At 39.6% G+C, this 18,955-nt stretch overlaps 1 protein-coding gene across 2 annotated transcripts in view; it reads left to right on the top strand.

Moving 5' to 3' along the window:
- SNCAIP (synuclein alpha interacting protein) overlaps positions 1–18,955 on the top strand; it is an 88,116-nt gene that overhangs the window by 38,893 nt on the left and 30,268 nt on the right. For both annotated transcript variants that reach the window (XM_059492242.1, XM_059492244.1), the window contains exons 3-4: positions 6,683–6,755; positions 17,150–18,012. In XM_059492242.1, the coding sequence (XP_059348225.1) occupies positions 6,683–6,755; positions 17,150–18,012 (936 nt within the window). The remainder of the gene's footprint in view (positions 1–6,682; positions 6,756–17,149; positions 18,013–18,955) is intronic.

The following is an 18,955-nucleotide window of genomic DNA, read 5'->3' on the forward strand; positions in this document are numbered from 1 at the left end:
CCACCCACGGAAGGCAGTCCTCTGTGAACTTCTCCAGTGTGAATTCTTCCCAAGGACCAGCATTCTTCATGGACTGCACCAGCATGCATCCTTTCCATGAGACAGAATCCTTCAGGAGCAGACTGCTCCAGCATGGGTCTCACAAAGGGTCACAGTTCCTGCTAGAAAACCTGCTCCAATGTGGTCTCCTCTCCACAAGCGTTAGTTCCTGCCTGTTAGGACCCTGTTCCAGCACTGTCTTTCTGCAAGCTGCAGGTTTCTTCAGGGCACTCCATACACTCCAGTGTGAGGTCCTCTGTGGGCTGAAGGCTGGATGTCTGTGATACGTGCTCCACTATGGTATTCTCTTGTGACTGCAGGGGAACGTCTGCCACAGCATCTGGAGCTCTGCCTTCCCCTGCTTCTTCACTGACCTTGGTATCTCACATTTTATTGTTCCTCTCTCCCAGCTGCTTTTATGCAGTAGTTTTTACTCTTTCTTAAGTCTGTTATCCCAGAGGTGCTACCAACATTTCTGATGGGCCCAGCTTTTGCCAGCAGCCACTCCTACATGGAGGCAGCCTTCGGTCTTAGTTTACCGCATAAACCACATACAATCATGTGTTGTGGGCATCCACAACTTCTCTGGGCAGCCTGTTGCAGTGTCTCACTACCCTCATTGTAAAAAATGTCCCTGTTGTATTCAATCTAAATTGATGTATTCTCATTTGCCCCTTGTCCTGTCACTACAGGCCCTGGAAAACAATCTGCATTTTTCTTATAAGCCTCCTGTATGTATTGGAAGGCCATAAGAAAGTCTCCCTGCAGCCACCTGTTCTCCAGGATGAAGAATCCAAACTCTCTCTCAGCCTTACTTCACAGAAGAGGGTGGCCCAGGCCGCTGGCTATTTTCATGATCTTTTTCTGTACACACTGAACATGTCCATGTCATTTTTGTCTCAGTGGAGACAGTACTTCAGGTGGATTCTCCCAAGAATGAAGTCTGTGGGAGGATTGTCTCCCTTGCTCTGCTGGCCAGACTTTTTGTGCAGCCCAGGATATGACCGATTTTCTAGTCTGCAAGTGAGCATTTCCAGTTTATGTCAAATTGTTTATCCTCCAGTATGCCAAGTCCTTCTCTGCAGGGCTGCTCTCAATATCGAAGTCTGTGTGGATACTGGGCATAGCTCTGACACAGAGATGCAGGATCTTGACGTTGTTGAACTTTATGGTGTTCACGTGGGCCCACACCACAACCTGTCCCAAGGTCCCTCTGGATGGCATTCCATCCCTCCAGCAAATTAACCACTCAGCTTGGTGTCATGGGGAAACTTGTGCCCGATCCCATCATCTATGTCCTTGACAAAGATATTAAATGCTTCTGGTTGCAGTATGCATCCTTGAGGGACACCACTCATTGCTGAGTTTCACTTGGAGACTGACCTGCTGATTGTAACTCATTGGACGTGGCCAATTCCTTGTCCATCTATCCGTCAAACCCATGTGTCTCCAAATTATAGGCAAGGAAGTTGTGCTTGGATACCGTGTGCCAAAGGCATTGCAGAAGCTGAGGCTCTCTCTGTAGCTCTCTCACTCCATTGCAGGAGGCCACTATCTTGGTCAGGCACAGTTTTCCCTTTGTGAAGCCATGCTGGCTGTCTTTAATCACCTCTCTGCCATCCATATGTTTCAGCATAAGTTTCAGGAGGATCTGTTCCATGCTTTTACTGGGCACTGAGGCATGGCTGACCTACTAGTAGTTCCTGGGGGTCTTCTTTTCATCCTTTTTAAAGGAGAATGTGGTATCACTTTTATCCAGTCATTGGAGAATGACTGCTATGACCGTTAATATATTATTTGGCGTGGCTTAGCAGCTACATCTACCAACTCCATCAGGGTCCTGGAATGTAAATGTGGTGCTCATTTTATAAACTAAGATGGTTCCATTCCTGATGTAAATGGTATAGTATATTTGATTGTAATTCAGACAGCAGAATAGGTTTCTGGGGCTCTTGTTTATGTTAAACAAAAGTAATAATCTGTGTGCAATAACACTAAGCAACCCAGCTGAATATTTTAATTTATTTCTTCATTAATAACTGCCTACAGAAAGGAAAGGGGAAATAAAAGACCTTTAGATTGCATTATCTGAAGGTTTCCTAACCCTTTGGTTGGAATGCAGGATTTATATTGCACTGGCAAATTGAGGAAATTGAAACAATTTTATTTTTTGGTTTACAGAAATAGTACAAGATAACCTCATCATAACCAGAGTTTCTCATGCTAAGATACTTGTAAACGGTTAGAGATTGAGTGTATAGGTAATTGTTCTAATCATTTTCTCTGCTCTGTATGAATGAAAGTCAGGCTCAGTGGTGCCAGTGTGAGATTGCTCCTGTTTTAAAGGTTTGTGAAACGAAAGTGCAGTAATTGAGTTCAGATCTAAGAAAACAGCTGTTGAATCATCAGGAATTTTGGGACAGCTTAAAAAACTTCTTGTGAATCTCCTTGCCTGGCAGGGAAGACGCAGATATGTGTCTTCCTATGTGTGGTCAGGAGTATGCCCAAGGTACTAGCCTCCCATTTACTCAACAGAGGGCCCCTCCTGAGCCTGCTGCACCCTTGCTGGGCCACAGGAAGAGCTGGATCACCCCTCAGGCTCACACACAGCCACCAGTCCTGCTGGGCTCAGTGTGCAGGGTCCTGCATCGCTGTGCAGGCACAATCATTAGCTGCAGCATTGATTCATTTACCATCCAGCTGGAACTCTCTCTTACATCTCTCTTTTCTTCCTGTATCCCATTTCAGAATGAAGCAAAATGCAGATGTCCACTGGGTGGAAGTGTTAGTTTCAGACAGACATTTTGTACCCCTAAATGTGTTAGTAGTGTCTATATAGGTCCCCTTTTAAGCTAAAGGGAAGAATAACATATCAAGTGTCTATAAAATGCACAACACCTGGCACAAATAACCTAACTAGTGCTCCAAAGATGTTCATCACAGCTGTAAGAAAGACACTTAGTTTGAGGAGGTGATATTTCTCACATGCGCCATGCCAGTCTAATCTCTTCCTTTCTCTGTTTTTTGTTTGGAAGCTGCTTAAATTGACACTACTATTGAGAAAAATCTTCCTGCAACATCAGGCCAAATATTGTTCCTTTACTTTTTCTCAATATATCTTGCTATTCCCAAATAAATGTCTCAGAAATACAATGACATTGCACAGTTAAATGATTAAGACGATACATTGTAAATTCACTAATTTAATAGGTTTTTAATATCAATGAAACTTTTTTTCCCACTATCACAAATAAACTGAAATGAGACTGTTTACTTGGACACACTTGAGAAAAGCTGCTGTAATGGAGGAAGGTGTCTTTTTACAGTACCAAAATGAAAACAGAACTCTGCATTTAGGATCAGGACAGAGTCATTGGTGGCAGTGAATTGAGTTCTGATACTGAAAACAGTTGGGCGTGGTCCTTCATGCCTTGGGGTGTCATGGTTGTGACAATGTGGTCTGAGAGTCACACTATGCATAGAGCTTTGCACTTTAACTCCATTTAGGATACAGCAGAATGTGGAAAAGTAACTTTTGATTCTTAATTTACTTGGGGCTTTTACTATTTTCTGTAATATTTCTCTGCTACTACTCATGATCAGTTATTTCTTCTTTCTGATACTTCTGGAACATAAGAGCATGGGATAGTGGTGGACAAGTGGCACAGTGCAGAACAGCCCTATTAAAGATATTTTTTTTCTTATGTGTTTTGTTTAAAATTCATTGCATTAAAATCTGAAAACCATGTGTAATTTGAAAGGTTAATCTTGTCATTAATTCAGATTCTGTAGTGCAGTGTTACATAATGAACAAATGTATTGTATTATTAGGGAAGTCCCATTTTTCCTTGAATTACCAGTGTCTGTTGGAAAAATATCTGGGACTACCTTGCATTTGGATGGAATGCTTGCTACTGCTTCTTGTCTCATTTGGTGTTGATACTGCTCTTCCATCCTACAAAGTTCTTTAGAGGCTTATTAGAATTCACTATTTCGGCAGGCCTTAAATGCTGAAAGGGAACTCAGACCTCAAACAGTGGTCAAAAATTCCATAACAGATGTTATCTTAGGAACAAGCTCTTAGTTTGTTACTGAATGTCACCATCAGCCACAGCAGACTTTAATTAAATACCAAAGATCACAGTAAACATTGGCTGAGGAAGTAACAGGATGTGCTCAGCTCTTACATTGTCAGTTATGCCCTTGGGCATGGCCCTCAGCTCTGGCTGAAGTGGCTACTCCAGTGGTGAAAGTGAGAAGTGGTGTTTAATTTTGCATGCAAAAAAATATTGAAATTATTAAATGAAGAGTTGAAAGTAATTAATTTTAAATGCAGTTGAATAAGTATTGAGTCTTAAATTCTGTTCCAAGGAAGGGTTGCAGTCTCAACTTCTTTTGATGTCCTGTTTAACCTTGAAATTTGCAGTTGAAGAAAAGCTAGAAGACATTACTGATTATTAGAACTGGAACTTAAATATGTGAGAAATCGATTGTTTTTATGGTTGGGAAAGGTCCTCTTGAAAAAGTAATTTTATTTTTTTTGGCGGACCAAAAGCTGGTTCTTTACATGTTAACCACAAAATATAGAAGGCAGAAATGTAAATTTGCAGAAGTATCTTTGAGAACAGAGGTAAGTGGGAGGAAATCTGTTAATGAAATCAAACCAATATTATAAAAATGAATAACAAATTTATAAACATTCAATAGATTTTTGGTGGTGGGATTACTAACTGAATACATTTTGGAGCAATGCTGAAATGGAAAAAAACCCCTGGTTTTCCAAGAAAGAGCAGGAAAAAGACAAAAAGAAAGACGGCTTTCTGTTTTTGAAGTTGTCTGACAAAATACATAGCAATAGAATACAAAAGGCCTCTTTCTAATTGAATTACAAACTGTGTAATAGTTTAAACTGCAACAGCTGGTCTTATGAAGCTACCATATTCCTTGGAGACATGCTCCTTGGATTTTTTTGAGAATCCTACTAGACCAGTTCAACTTTGCTTTCTAAGTCTTTGTGCTGAAATAGCAAGATGTAGAGCTTAACGGCTCAGGCTTTATTAAGCAATGACTAAAGTGAACGACAGCACATGGTGTTTGTCCATGTATTAATTTGTCTTTAGTAGCATCCTTCTCACTGTCTCAGCTCTGCTCTTTTTTGCTTTAGGCTGTCATATCCTGAAACAGTCAGAGCCTTATAGACAGCCCCTTGTTTAGTGGGGCTTGGAATTACTGGGTAGTTCTGGAGTGCTGCTACACATTTTAATTAATAAGTTCAGTGTTGATCCTGGGAATACTTACGAGGGCTTCTTCTTGTGGTTGAGGTTTCTCAATACATCCCTGAAATAGGTCGGCAAGGGAAAAAGTAGGGCCTGGGAGGTTTTCTAGGCTTAATGAAGTAACTACAATCATTTGAGTAACAGTTTTAAACTTGCACCAGAAAAGTACATTACTCTGCAATTGGTCACATGAGCTTGAATTTAGATTATTTTGAATGAGATTGCCAGCTGTGCTTTAGAAACATGTCAAACACCAAATGACTAACTGTCAGCAAAACCCAAGACAATGTATCACTATTTCTTTTTTTTGTGTGGAAAGTTTATATGGTTTCATATATAGTTGTTTTGCTTCATTGGTCAACAGCACACCAACTAAAATGTCTGTTTCTTTGAAAACATATGGTGTTTATCTATTCTTAGAAAAATTTCAATTGTGCTAATCCTAAATGTTTTTTTTTTCTATTTAAGTTTCCAAAATACTGTTTTATAGGGTCTTTTTTAGTATAAGCAAAGTAATTGATATTTCTTTCGCAAACATAATGATTTTCATTTGTTTAAATGGAGATTTCTGTAACATTTAAGCATTTGATTAAGAAAGACTTGCTATAAAGCAACTACATATCAGAATGTATGGTTTTATAACTCTGGATTCTATGTCTTTCTAAAGGTATTCCACAAGTATATAAACTAAAAAATTCTTTTTAGTAAAATACCTATGCACCTCGGGGTTTTTTATTTTCCATTTTTGAAGGTTAATGTGGAGAATAACATGTTGATTCATATTAGATGTGTTTTATTTTATAAATGTTTTATTTATATCAAAATAATAGTACAAGTTTGCTTTAATAAAGCCCAGGTTAGAGAAATGAGCCTGTTGTCTGATATATTTGGGTACGCACCCCCCTCTCTGGAATAAAATCTCTGCAGTGCAGATATTCTGCATCCCTTTTACATATCAGTTTGTGACAGCTTGAATTGTAATTTTTGAGCATGGTAATTGTTGCACTGCAAAACCATAAAGGTGCGCAGGTGGGCAAGGTGAGACCCTTGAAGCCTGCATGTGGTCTGATCTCCAATGTATCTCAACTGTGTTTGTGCCTTGAGTAGTGGTGACCTGCAGGAAGGAGAAATCTGAGGTGAGGAGATGCTTTGCTCTGGCTTTGAAAGTCTGTTTTGTATGTCTCCGGGTGGGAAACAAAAGCAGGTGCCTTTTGCTTTTCTCATGCAACCTAACACCATCAGACTACCAGAAGCAGCCTTGGTTTGTAGATTTAGTTAGTGTCCATGACATTTGAATCTCTTGGAAATCTTACTTTTTGTCTTTTTTTAATTATTACCTCTATACATTTTGTTCTCCTTTTTTACAGTATTCTGTAACTTCTCTCAAGACCATCCCAGAATTATGTAGAAGGTGTGATTCACAAAATGAAGACAGAGCAGGTATGATGCCCATTTTTGTCCACCCATACTATTCTAGGCTTTGTTTTAATCCTGTACGGTTTGGCAACAATAACTTCTTGGCAGTGTCCTGTTGTTTTGTTTTTTCTCATTTATGTACAGTGTTCTGGAAACATGAGTTTCTTTTTTTTCAACAGATGTTAGTTCATTAGAAGGAAAGAAAGTTCCAAAAAAGGATTTGGCTGTATACAGATAAATGTAGGGCTTCATCTCAGCAGCTCCAAACCACAGTATGTGCAACAATTTACTTGAAAACCCGAGAAACCATTGGTGACAAGACGTAATAATGTAGGCGCCAATGAAAAAATGTTGGATACATTTACTACCCATATGGCCACGACCAGTCTGAGGGATGATGTTTTGCCAGAGTCTGAAACTGTATCAAGGATGCTACATGATAGAATCTACTCTAAGGCATACTGTAATAGTTAAGATTAAAGCAGAGTTTTTTAGTTTAATAGTGTAAACTAAATGAAGAATCATGGCATATAGATGAGAACCAGCTGGAGACCTTCCCCCTGCCCCCTGACAAAAAGTGCATTCAGCGTTGTTTTTCACTCTGTAAATCAGATTAATCCGCTTTTATTTTTCTCTTCCTGATGGAGGAGAAATGAATTGGTAAGAGAAGTATTTTTGTTGAGCTATGAAAAGTTTATTGTGCCTTTTTGATCTTTTAATTGAACTTTTGTTAATGTTGTTTCATCAAGTGCTTTTATAACAGAAGCAGGAGATCTGGAATTGATGGGATGATGGGATGATACAAGGACTTAAGAACCATGCTATATTTCAGCAACTTTTATTTCTATATTTCAGACTTTTCAGACTATTTCAGACTTTTTAAAATTTCTACTGTGTTTAACTTAAGTGAAAACTTTCTGATTGCTACTTCTTCTAACAGACTTATTAGAGGCCAGGTCACCACATGCCACTGTCCTTGGCAATAAAGAGAAGCAAACCTCTCCTTACAATACTTACTTGCATATTACTTTCACAATACTTACTTGCCTACACAGGGCACAGCAGTGGTTGCAGACACACTATTACTTGTTGCAAGCAAGAGCAGGGCAGAAGTGTAATGGGTGAAGACTCCTGATGCACCCCCCTCAAATTACCCTATCTCCTCCTACCCCAGTCTCACCCCATCGTCCTCTCCATCCTCCTTTGCATATTCCCCTCTTCCTTCCCATCCTACCCCTTTACACCCTTGTATCCTTCCCCTACCCCTGTCTCATCCCTGTCCCTTTTCTTCTGCCTTCTTTCTTCCTTCTTTCTGGTACTTCCCCCCTTGCTCATCCCTTGCTCATCCTGACACCTTCCCCCTTTCTTCCAATTCCTTCCCACTTCTTCTCCTTTCTTACCCATTCTTACTCCACTCTCCATGTTTTCCTGTTGTCACACCATTGCTCCACACTATTCTTCTCCCACTCTTCTCTCATTCCTCCTGCCTCTTTCTCTCCCCCTTCCTTGTTTTCATCCACTTCTTCCCCCTTCTGCTCATCCTTCTTCCCTGCCATACTCCAGAGCATTTAATCCCTCATTGCTCCCCACCTGCTCCCACTATTCTGTCTCATATTCCTCCTCCCATTCTTCTTTCTCCATTTAAAATTAAGGTAGTAGTCATAAAGTGAAATGTAATCCAATAATAAGGATGAAATATTGGTTAGGAGCTCTTCCTTTAGATTGTGGGATGCTGACAACATCCTGTGTATCTCTCTTGTTCCATGGTTGCCTCTGCAGATGGACATTTTTTGATTATGATTTTGATTAAATCACCATCTATTCCCTTAAAAAGGGGTTGACAGAAGCAAATACATTGCTGGAAGACAGTAGTAGCTCTAGGGGGCTACAGTAGTAGCTCTGTTAATTACAGATTGGTTAAAAGTATAGAGTAAAAAAGAGGTCTTTTGCACTGATAGTAGTATTGGCAAAGTGGAAACAGGACTAAAAGCTGGGTTTTCTTGCTAGTCAACGCTTATTTTGGTGAATGGGAGATAGTGCTGAAATATTTTTATTTTTACTCTGTTTATTTACTGAGTAATAATACAGTGCTGAACAGGAGTGTACAGATTTGATTATCTCAAGTGTCTTGAAATATCAACATAGCTGGATTAGTCAACATTATATAAGGCTCCATTTGATAACTTTTCACAGTTGCATTTGACACAGTCTTTTGCCTTCCCTGTACTGTAGATCATTAAAATAATGATGCCAAAGTATTGATGATGTGTGCTATTTTTAATGAAAATGGATTATATAATAAATCTTTCATACTTTAGCATGAAGCATTCATAGTGATTTATATCTGCATTCCACTGTTAATTCAAGTAGTTACAAATAGAAAAACTCAGAGGTTTTACAAAGTGCTGATCTAGCTTTTTACCTCTTACTGACTCCTGCTTACTTAGAGGTTGCATTTCTCCTTTAAAACAGAGAGGACTATGAAAGTAGCTGTCCAATAATTCTTTTTTCAGAAGAACTAAAAGTTAAGCAAATGTTAACCATAGATAAGACATGTCAGAATCTAAAAAAAAAATTGTCTGTCATCTTTCTCTTAGGAAAATATTTAGTTCACTAATACAGTTAAGAAAAAATTGTGGAGAAAATAAGATTCGAATTTATACTTGAAAAAATAATTATATATATGTATATATACATATATACATAGGCAACAATTTTCACCAGCAGGATTGTTGGAACAGATATAAACCAGGCCCATTTCTTATTATGGAATTACATTTCTTAACTATATGGCTAATAATATGGAAGTGTTACTATTCATTGTTTGCAGATAAGTTTGGTAAATAGCCCTGTCATTCCGATTTTCTTTCCCTCTTTCATGTAAACACTGAATAATAAGTTAGTAACATATGAAAGTATTTGGTTACATTGTTTTCAAATTACTCCAAGCACTTTCAATCCTAGGCAAGTACTGTGTTTAGAAGTCATTGCGTCTTCTCTAGTATTTCACATAATTCCTTCAGCAGGCATTTTGGGTTTTTTTATTATTTCTGATGGCCTGTAACTTTTGCTCAGCTAACTTGTTCTTTTGGAAAGGGAGGTATTAGAAAGTTTTCCCAATGTGTAGTTTTTCCTCCTTGAAATGCCACCATTGCCTCCCTTTATTGGAAAGCACTGGCAGGTGGAGGGTATTGTTGGGAAGGTCCTGTTCCTGCCTCGCTCTTTTGCAAGATGTGCATGACAGCCATGAAGCAGCAGAGTCTCCATCCTGTCTCAGAATTAAAGAATCACAGAATATTCTGAGTTGGAGGGTGCCCACAAGCATCATCAAAGTCCAACTCCTGGCCTTGTACAGGACAGGGGCCTGTACACCCCCAGAGTCACCCCATGTGCCTGAGAGCATTGCCCAAACAGTTCTTGAGCTCTGTCAGGTTAGTGCTGTGACCACTTCCCTGGGGAGCTGTTCCAGTGCCCAACACCCTCTGGTGAAGAACTTTTACTGACATCCAACCTAAACCTCCCCTACAGAGTTTCATGCCACTCTCCTGAATCCTGTCACTGTCACCTCAGAGAAGAAGATCAGTGCCTGTCCCTGCTTCCCCTCATGGGGGAACTGCAGAGCTGGAATGGGGTCTCCCCTCAGTCTCCTCTTCTCCAGCCTGAGCAGACCAAGTGACCTCAGCCCCTCCTCACAGGGCTTCACCCCAAAACCCTTCACCATGCTTGTTACCCTCCTTTGGACCCTCTCTAACAGCTCAAGGTCTTTTCTGTGTTGTGGCACCCAGAATTGCCCCTGGTGAGGCTGCCCCAGAGCAGAGCAGAGCAGAGCAGAGCAGAGCAGAGCAGGACAATCCCCTCCCTTGGGGACTGTCCCTTGCATCAGGCACTGCTGACCATGCTGTGTCTGATGCTCCCCAGGACACGGGGCCCTCCTGGCTGCCAGGAGGCTGCCATGGTCAGCTTGCCATTGACCCAGCACCCCCAGGTCTGTTTCCATGGCTCTGCTCTCCAGCCTCTCATTCACATTCTCATCCAGTCTGTCCATTCATCCACGGTTTCCCCATCTGAGGACCAGAATGCATCACTTTCCTTTCTTAAGCTTCATACAGTTGGTGATTGCCCAGGCCTCTGACCTGTCGAGGTGTCTCTGCAGGGCCTCTCTGTCTTCAGAGAGAGTAACCAGCTACCCCTACTTTTGCATCATCTGCCAACTTCCTTAGTATTCCTTCAAGTCGTGCATCCCAGTCCCTTAAGACTTCTCAGAGTCCTTCTTGGATTTAGGGAATTCTGACTCAGGAAAGTTCCAAGGGATCCTTGGACCCAGGATATGTGTCAGTACCCCCAGCTTACAAGGAAAGAGATACAGTATTGGCAAAAAATTGCAGGGAAAATCATGGTTTATCCACAATAAAGTGATTAAGGGTAATTGTTTTTTCTACAATTGTGCATCAAGATAATAATCTTTTAGGTAGCATAATAACCACTAAGGTGGACATTATCTCAGCTGTTTAGAGCAAGGTGCTAATTAACTCCAAGACTGTGGGTTTAAACCCTGTACAGGCCATTCACTTAAGAACTGGACTCAATGATCCATGTGGATCCCTTCCAACTCAGAATATTCTGTGATTCTCTAATTTTTTTATCTTCAAAGATAAAAATTAAAGGGTGTGGTTTAGAAATGGACCAAGCTAGCACATTTTTCCTGAAATGAAGTGTTAGCCAGAGTGCCTGTTGATTTCCAGCATTGTTTGATATAGACTGATGAACTGAAACAGAAATCAGTCCTTTATGCTTTTGTTACTAAGCATAAAATTGGTTGTATTCTTTCTGGGCAAATTTTCTAAGGACACTTGAACAAATGGTTCAAGACAAGAGTGTTAAACAAGCTTCACTGAACCATGTCATTGTTGAAGTATATTCTGTCATCTGTGATGGCTTTCAGCTGTCATTAAATGGCTGTTTCAAATGAAGGCAATATACTACTCTAGATCTTTATTCACTGATTGGTAAAAACAAATTCACTTTTAATGCCCAGCAGTTATCCTTCTGCGCTGCTTGATTCATTCCCAAAGAAACTGCCATTTGAAAAATTATTCAAAATATTAGTGTTCTAATTGAGAAAAACAAATCAATGGGCAGAAAATTTCTGTCTCAAGTTCTTGATAGTTATTAGTTGTATGAGAAAATAAGTAAAATTTGATTTGGAAGCAGTGTTAAAAACCATCAATTTCACAGACTTGTATTCTATATTCTATATTTGAGACTATACTCTCCAAATATCTCCCAGGTAAATATGTCTGAAACAATAAAATACTGATTGGATCATTCCTTAGTAGAATACTGAAGAATTTTCTTAGTAAAAAACAATTGTGCTAGCTACATATAAGTTCTTTTCCTACCAAATTTTTGTCTCCTCCCTCTTCTTTTTTCACACATTGTATGCCAGAATGACCTCTTCTGATTTTTCATTAGAACTTTGTTTGCTATCTTCCTTTTACGTCCATAGATCACTCTATACAAGAGTAAAGCAAATTTATTAATTTCAAAATTTTCTTTGCTTTTCCTTTATTATCTATTCAAGAATGACAGCTTTTGTGTTATTCTTCCTCAAGCCAAGATAATAAAAAATCTTCATTCACAGAGATACAAATTGTTTGAATTACCTGGAAAAGATGCACTGTTATTTAAAAGCACTAATTATTTACCCTGTATACTTTTCATTTTTTCTTTAGAGTGACTTGAAATTCCACTTAAATGGGAGCAAACACTCTCCATTTTTTTTCTGTGCAGGGTTGTTCTTTAATTGAGGTTCTCATGCTATAAGAGTTTATGTTAAAGAACTCCAGTATGTATTCCTGGTACAGGTTATTGATATATTAAAACTGTAAAACAGTGCCACCTTCAGTCAAAATTAATTCAGTTAAATATGAATTTTGTGATATTAATAAAGGATTAAATAGATCCTTGGATCTGGCTCTGATTATCCACTGATTTGTAAGAGACACCTGTTCCTCTATCACTTGGAGCCCACATTGGTGATTACAAAAATGAGTTTTTGGAAAGTTTCCCTAGAGTAGTCAACACCTCAGCACCTGTATACAAAGTCAGAATCACAATGCTTTATCTTACCTGAATTAATGTGGTCTTATTTGATTCAAGTCTCTGCTGAAGGCATATCTGAAGGAAGAAGCTCAGGCATTTCTTTCAGATGACAGTAAATCTCCAAATATGAAACTTTGTGTAGATTTGCTGCAGGTCCCCTCCTAATACTGCATGAGAATTAAGTTGAAATACTGCATTTTAAAAAGTATGAGCAGTTGTCAATGCTATTCACAAGCTTTCTTAAAGTAAAACATGATACTGATATTTTCGTTATACTCAGGACAATTTAGAGGCATTTTGGTGTTTGCCATTAGACTGTAAGTATCACAGAAACCACCTGTCACAAGTGTAAAATTTCATCTGTAAAGGAGGTTACCTTGATGATTGGAGAAAACTCAGTTACCCTGTTGTTCTACAGATGCTTGTATACCAGATACTCTGCCTCTCACCATGCTCTAGATACAGAGGTGATTGAAAAATACTCTGAAGTCAACAGATGCTTCCTACTGGAAACATGTTATAAGGATCAATTTTGATTCCTGAAAGTAGAATCAAGTGGGGATTAAATTGAAATATGAGTTGCTTCCTAGTTGCCCCCTTTTCTGCTTATTTGGCCCCCAGTAGTTCTAGAACATATGTAAGTAAATAAATATATAAGAAAACCTATAAATAAGGCTGCAGGCCTCTGGACTCTTTTGTATTTTGCCTTCCTCAAAAAAAAAAAAAAGAAAAATAGAGCACAATGTATGGTGAGGAACTACATCTGCAAATTTGGCCCTTGCAGGTTTTTGCCAGATAAAGTTTTTTTTTTTTTGTTGTGACAAAGAAATATTTTGACACCTCAGGTCTATCAGGCAGCTAACACTTCTTTACCAACACGAAAGAAGTCTGCAGTTTCTGTATTGCTCGCTCTTTTTGCCTCAGTAATACAATAGTAGAATTATCCAAGTCTCTTATATTAATGAGTAAAAGTTTGGGAAATAATTTTGACACAAAGTTGGGGGAAAAAGATTTTCATCACTTTTTAGGAGTATACCAGAATTATTTGTCAGATTCTGGAATCAAACTAGCTGCTCCACATTCTAGCCCGCTGCCTTAAACTCAGGCCATCTTTTACAGTTGTTTATAAAACAATCAAACAGTATTTATTTGACCCAGACTTTTAATGGCCCCAGTCTGAGTTCATAAGTATGGAGAGATGAGCAAGAGGCTTTTCCTCTGGAGCAGCTGTTTAAGACCACTCAGCATAACTCCTGCTGTGCTGATGCTTTGGGAGCTATAGGCAACACTTGCTTTTGCTTCTTTGGGGAACAAGAATCTGAAAGCAGAAAGAAAGAGATTGAAGCCATGTCCCAGTCCACTCCAGGCTATGGCTGCAGTGTCATGGAGAGGGAAATCATGCTCTAACTCACTAAGGACTGATGCAGCTCCCAAGGAGTAAATGGCACAAAGAAATACTGTGTCTGCTAGTCTGACTTGCTTTTGTCCCTTCAGCTATATGGTTAAATACTATGTTCTAATCCTTTATTAAAAACAGTGGAAATTCATCATCTCAGTTAAGTGAAGAGGATGATTTTAAGTCAGTAAAAATATTGCTAACTGGTTTTGGTATTCCAGTTTAGTTCTTTTTGCCTGGCACAGCAGTGTTTGTAAGGAGATGTGGATAAAAAATACAATGAAAAATGGAAGTACCTTACTGTGCTCTAACTTTAATGAAAGAAAGGAGAAGTACATGACTTCACAATTATCTGAGGCAGATTTGTAACAAACATCACTGCTTCTTCTCAGTGCCTGATTTTACAGTTTGGTCACCAGTGGTTTATGTAAATGCATGTTATTAAAGTAAAAAGTGGAGAAAGTGAAGCAACAAAATAAATGTAAACTTAAATAAAGTGACGACAAAATGCTGATGCCTTTTCCTCTGTCTAGACCCCTGTGTTGAAAGCAGTGTTTTCATAAAACTCAGACAGAATTCATTTCCATACCGAGTGCTTAATAGTTCCTGTCAGAACAAAACAGCTGGGAAACATATGGTATCCATTTCCCAGTATCACTTGGAAAAAATTTCTCATGTAAATAAAACCAACATAAAAGTGTAGGCCTTTGAACCTAGAATCTTATACAATACATAAATAAGTCAGTACAGTGCGTTCTTTGTATTGGCCCACTAAGTTACATGCCTTTTGATTATTATTATTTTTATTTCTTCTTCAGAAATGTTTTCTTAAGCACTTCCAAAAGTATTAATGTAATTTTCAGACATCCATAACTACTAAGCCATACTAATCTTTTGCTTCAGATATTAATGTTGCACTGAAAGTGTATATATCTGTTTCCTTAGGAAGGTGTTCATGGCAAATTGTGTGTTTTGACCACAAATTAGATCCCACTGATATGCAGTTAGCACATGTTATAAATCTGCTTTGTTTAAACAGTATTCTTGACTTTCAGACTGCATTAACTCTTAGTGTACATTGAAAGGGGTGTTGTAACTGCCTAAATGCTTTTGTGGTTTTAGTGCTGTCCCTTAACAAAATACCAAGAGATAGAAAACTATTTGCCAGAATTCCACTTACATGAAGATCATCAATATTACCAGATGGGACTATTTCTGAAAGAGTAAAAATTCAGTAGGATTGAGTTCACGTTCAGTAGAATTAAGAGTTCAGTTCACTTGAGCTCCTTCCCTTCTCGCAAGTCAGATTCACTGCTCAAACTGTCCTGCAGTGCACTGAAATAATTGCCTGGAAGGTCCGGAGCTATGGATGTGGATGTGGATGTGGGTGTGAGTGTACACAGGTTATAGATATAAGGGATGGAAAGTTTGACAGAGAAGCCAACATAGAGAGGAGAAGTTCAGAAGGAACATCACATCTCAATAAGTAGGCTTAATTTTTAGATCAGAGAATCACAGAATTGTTTAGGTTGGCTAGAGCAGGTTAAGCCAGGTCTGTGTCCAGTTGAACTCTATCTCTAATGATGGAGATTTCAAAAATCTCTGGGCAACTATGCCAGTGTTTGACCAGCCACACAATTTAAAAAGTGTTTTCTTGTGCTCAGACAGAATTTCTTATATTTCACTTGGTGCTGGCTGCCTCTTGTCCTGTCATGGAAAAGAGCCTTGTTACCTCTTCTTAATGATGAGATTCCTTCTGACCCTCTCCTTCCCCAAGCTGAACAGTCCCTGCTCTCAGTTGATGTTCATGAGTTTCTAGTTCTTGTAAGAAAAATACATCTTCCAGAGGAAACAGGCCTTAAATACTGAGTTGTTGTTATTGGTGCTAAAACAAATCCACTAAAAAGCTTTGCTGACTCTTTTGTTGCCCTTCAGAAAATCATCCTACTCTTATGATGCCTCTCAGTGCAGAGCAGAGTACAAACTAACATAGTTGGACCAGACCCCTGTAAATGCCACTAGGCTATTGCTCACAGAATGGGTCAGGTTGGAAGGGACCACAGCTGGTCATGGGGTCCAATCTCCCTGCTCAAGCAGAGCCATCTCAGGGCATGTGGCACAGGATTGTGTCCAGGTAGTTCTTGAATATCTACAGTGAAGGAGATTGCAGAACCTCTCTGGGTAACCATTTCCAGTACTCAGTCACCTGCACAGTAAAGGAGCTGTTCCTCGAGTTTGGGTGGCACTTCTGTGCCTCAGTGTCTGCCCATTGCCTCTCCTGCTCTTGCTGGGCACCGCTGAGCAGAGCCTGGTCCCTCCTCGTGAAGCCCTCCCTTCAGATACTCATACACATTGATGAGATCCTGCTCCAGTTGTCTCTTCTCAAGGCTGAACAGGCACAGCTCCCTCAGCCTTTCCTGGTAAGAGAGATGGTCCTGTCCCTTACTAACAGGGACAGCCTGGACCCACTCCAGGAGCTCCATGTCTCTCTTGTACTGAGGAGCCCAGAACGGGACACAGCACTGCAGATGTGGCCTCATCAGGGCCAAGTAAAGGGTGAGGAACACTTCTAGATCATTGGTGGCAATACTTTTCCTGATGCACCCCAGAATGCCATTGGCCTTCTTGGGTACCAGCACACATCATTGGCTCACGGACAACTTATTTTCTTGGTTAGAACTTGATTAGAACTAATTATTTGTAATTATTACATTATATATCCTTGAGAAAAGTTTTTTTTTAGGAATGTAAAATTCTTCAGTTTTGATAGAGTTGCCATTAAATCTGTTTAGATATGAATCTGGCATGTTATCATATAATTCTTGTTTCTGGTATTTGGCCAGGTGTGTCTTAAAAGCATGCTATCATGTCACGTATCAGGTAGCACTCACTGCTAAATCAAATTCCTTTATTTCTCTAGTTTCCAGCAGCAGCTGGAACTGTGGGGTCTCAACTCTTCTTGGAAATGCACAGAAACCAACAGGAATTGCAGATGTGTGCAATAAATTCAGACCAGTGAAGAGGGTTTCTCCATTAAAGCACCAGCCAGAAAGCTCTGAGAACAATGAAAGTGATGACCAGAAGAACCAGAAGGGAGAATACCAGAAAGGCAGTGATTCTCAGTCTGCACCTCCAAATGATGACCAGACTCCAGGAGAAGGAGAGAGCCTTAAAAGCAAAGGCACTGAGCCTGCTGTTCTGCTTGGGGAGCTGGAGCACTATGACCTGGATATGGATGAAATTTTGGATGTGCCTTATATTAAATCAAGTCAGCAACCTGTTCCTTTTACAAAGGTAGCTCCTGAGAAAAAACTTTTAAGTGTGTGTTCAACTGTGAACGGTCTAAGTGTCAAGACCTGTCCTGCAGGGAGCACAGAGAGCTCGCCTGCTGGCGGGACGCAGTTCTGTGTGCTGTCTCCTGTGAAAGGCACTCAGCTGAGAAAAACGCAGCCCTTTGTCCTTGATCAGCACAAGCATTCAGCAGAAGAATTAGAGCTTTCCCAGCCTTTAGTTAAATGTGGCTCAGCCCATGAATCTGAAGCCCAAGGCAAGGGCTTCTTCAGCAGGACACTTGCTGATCCTCTTGGTCACAAAGCTGAGAAGACCATGCCGAACTGCCACCGGAGGACTTTCCACCTGCAGGCAGCAGTGGCAGAAAGCAAGCAGCTAGAGGAGCTGAGTATGAACTGGAGCAGTGCAGGGGGGCCAGAAGAGAGGAGTGAAGAGGTGAAAAAAATTAAGAGCATCTTAAACATTGTAAAGGAAGGCCAAATATCTTTACTGGTAAGTATCATCTTTTTCGTAACAAACATAGAATAAAAGTGATCTATGATGTGGTTTATTAGGCTAGCTAAGCTCATGTTCACATTTTGAATCACTGCCCTTTTTATCTTGCAGACTCGTTACTCCTTAGAAATTAAGCTTATGGGGTTCCAAATTGAAAGTATTAATATTTGAATAAAATATGTAGCAAAACCAAGATACAAGGTTTATGTATGCATGGCCAAGATTGCTGTTTTATGCAGTACACTGAAATTATAAAGAAGGCAGACATTTTAACTAATAGGATCATTTAAATATCAAATTTAAATCCTAACTGAGTTTTGCCTTTCACATTTGTGGGCCACTTTGCTCAATTACTGCTGGTTTGCCAGTATTGTTATGTAGAAGTTGATGATGGGAACAGAGAGGCTTCTGTTGTATTCTGATTATTATTCAGGAGTGTTTATGCTGTTTTGTTGCAGTAGCATTCTCAGGGAGGAGCTTTCTGTAAAGCCTTGTTGGCCTCTGACCCATATGAAGGCTTTTTTAGTAAATTCTAGCACTGTGATCAGGCATTGTCAATGATGGTTTCCAAAGTAACTGGCTGCAACTTAGCACAATGATGCAGAGCATGTGATCTCCACATGGAACAGCTGGTGAAGGCACAGTGTATGTATAAAAACTGTTTTTGTTAGATTTTTGTTTAGCTTCTCTGTTTAGCAGTCTAACTCAAGCACAAAGGCATGCCATTAACATAGAAACAAGGACAAAGGAAAATATTCAAAACTAGACAGAGGCAGAAGAGAATATTAGATTACTCATTAAGATATAAAAGCAAGGTAAATTTGTCCCAAAATAGAAATTGGGGGGAAAAAGAGGACATCATAGGTAAGAAAAAATATATTTTTTCCAAAGTGGTTGAAACCTCTTCATGAAGTACACTCATGGAACAACACTCTGGCAA

This window comes from Ammospiza nelsoni, chromosome Z, assembly GCF_027579445.1.
Source record: "Ammospiza nelsoni isolate bAmmNel1 chromosome Z, bAmmNel1.pri, whole genome shotgun sequence".
NCBI lineage: Eukaryota > Metazoa > Chordata > Aves > Passeriformes > Passerellidae > Ammospiza > Ammospiza nelsoni.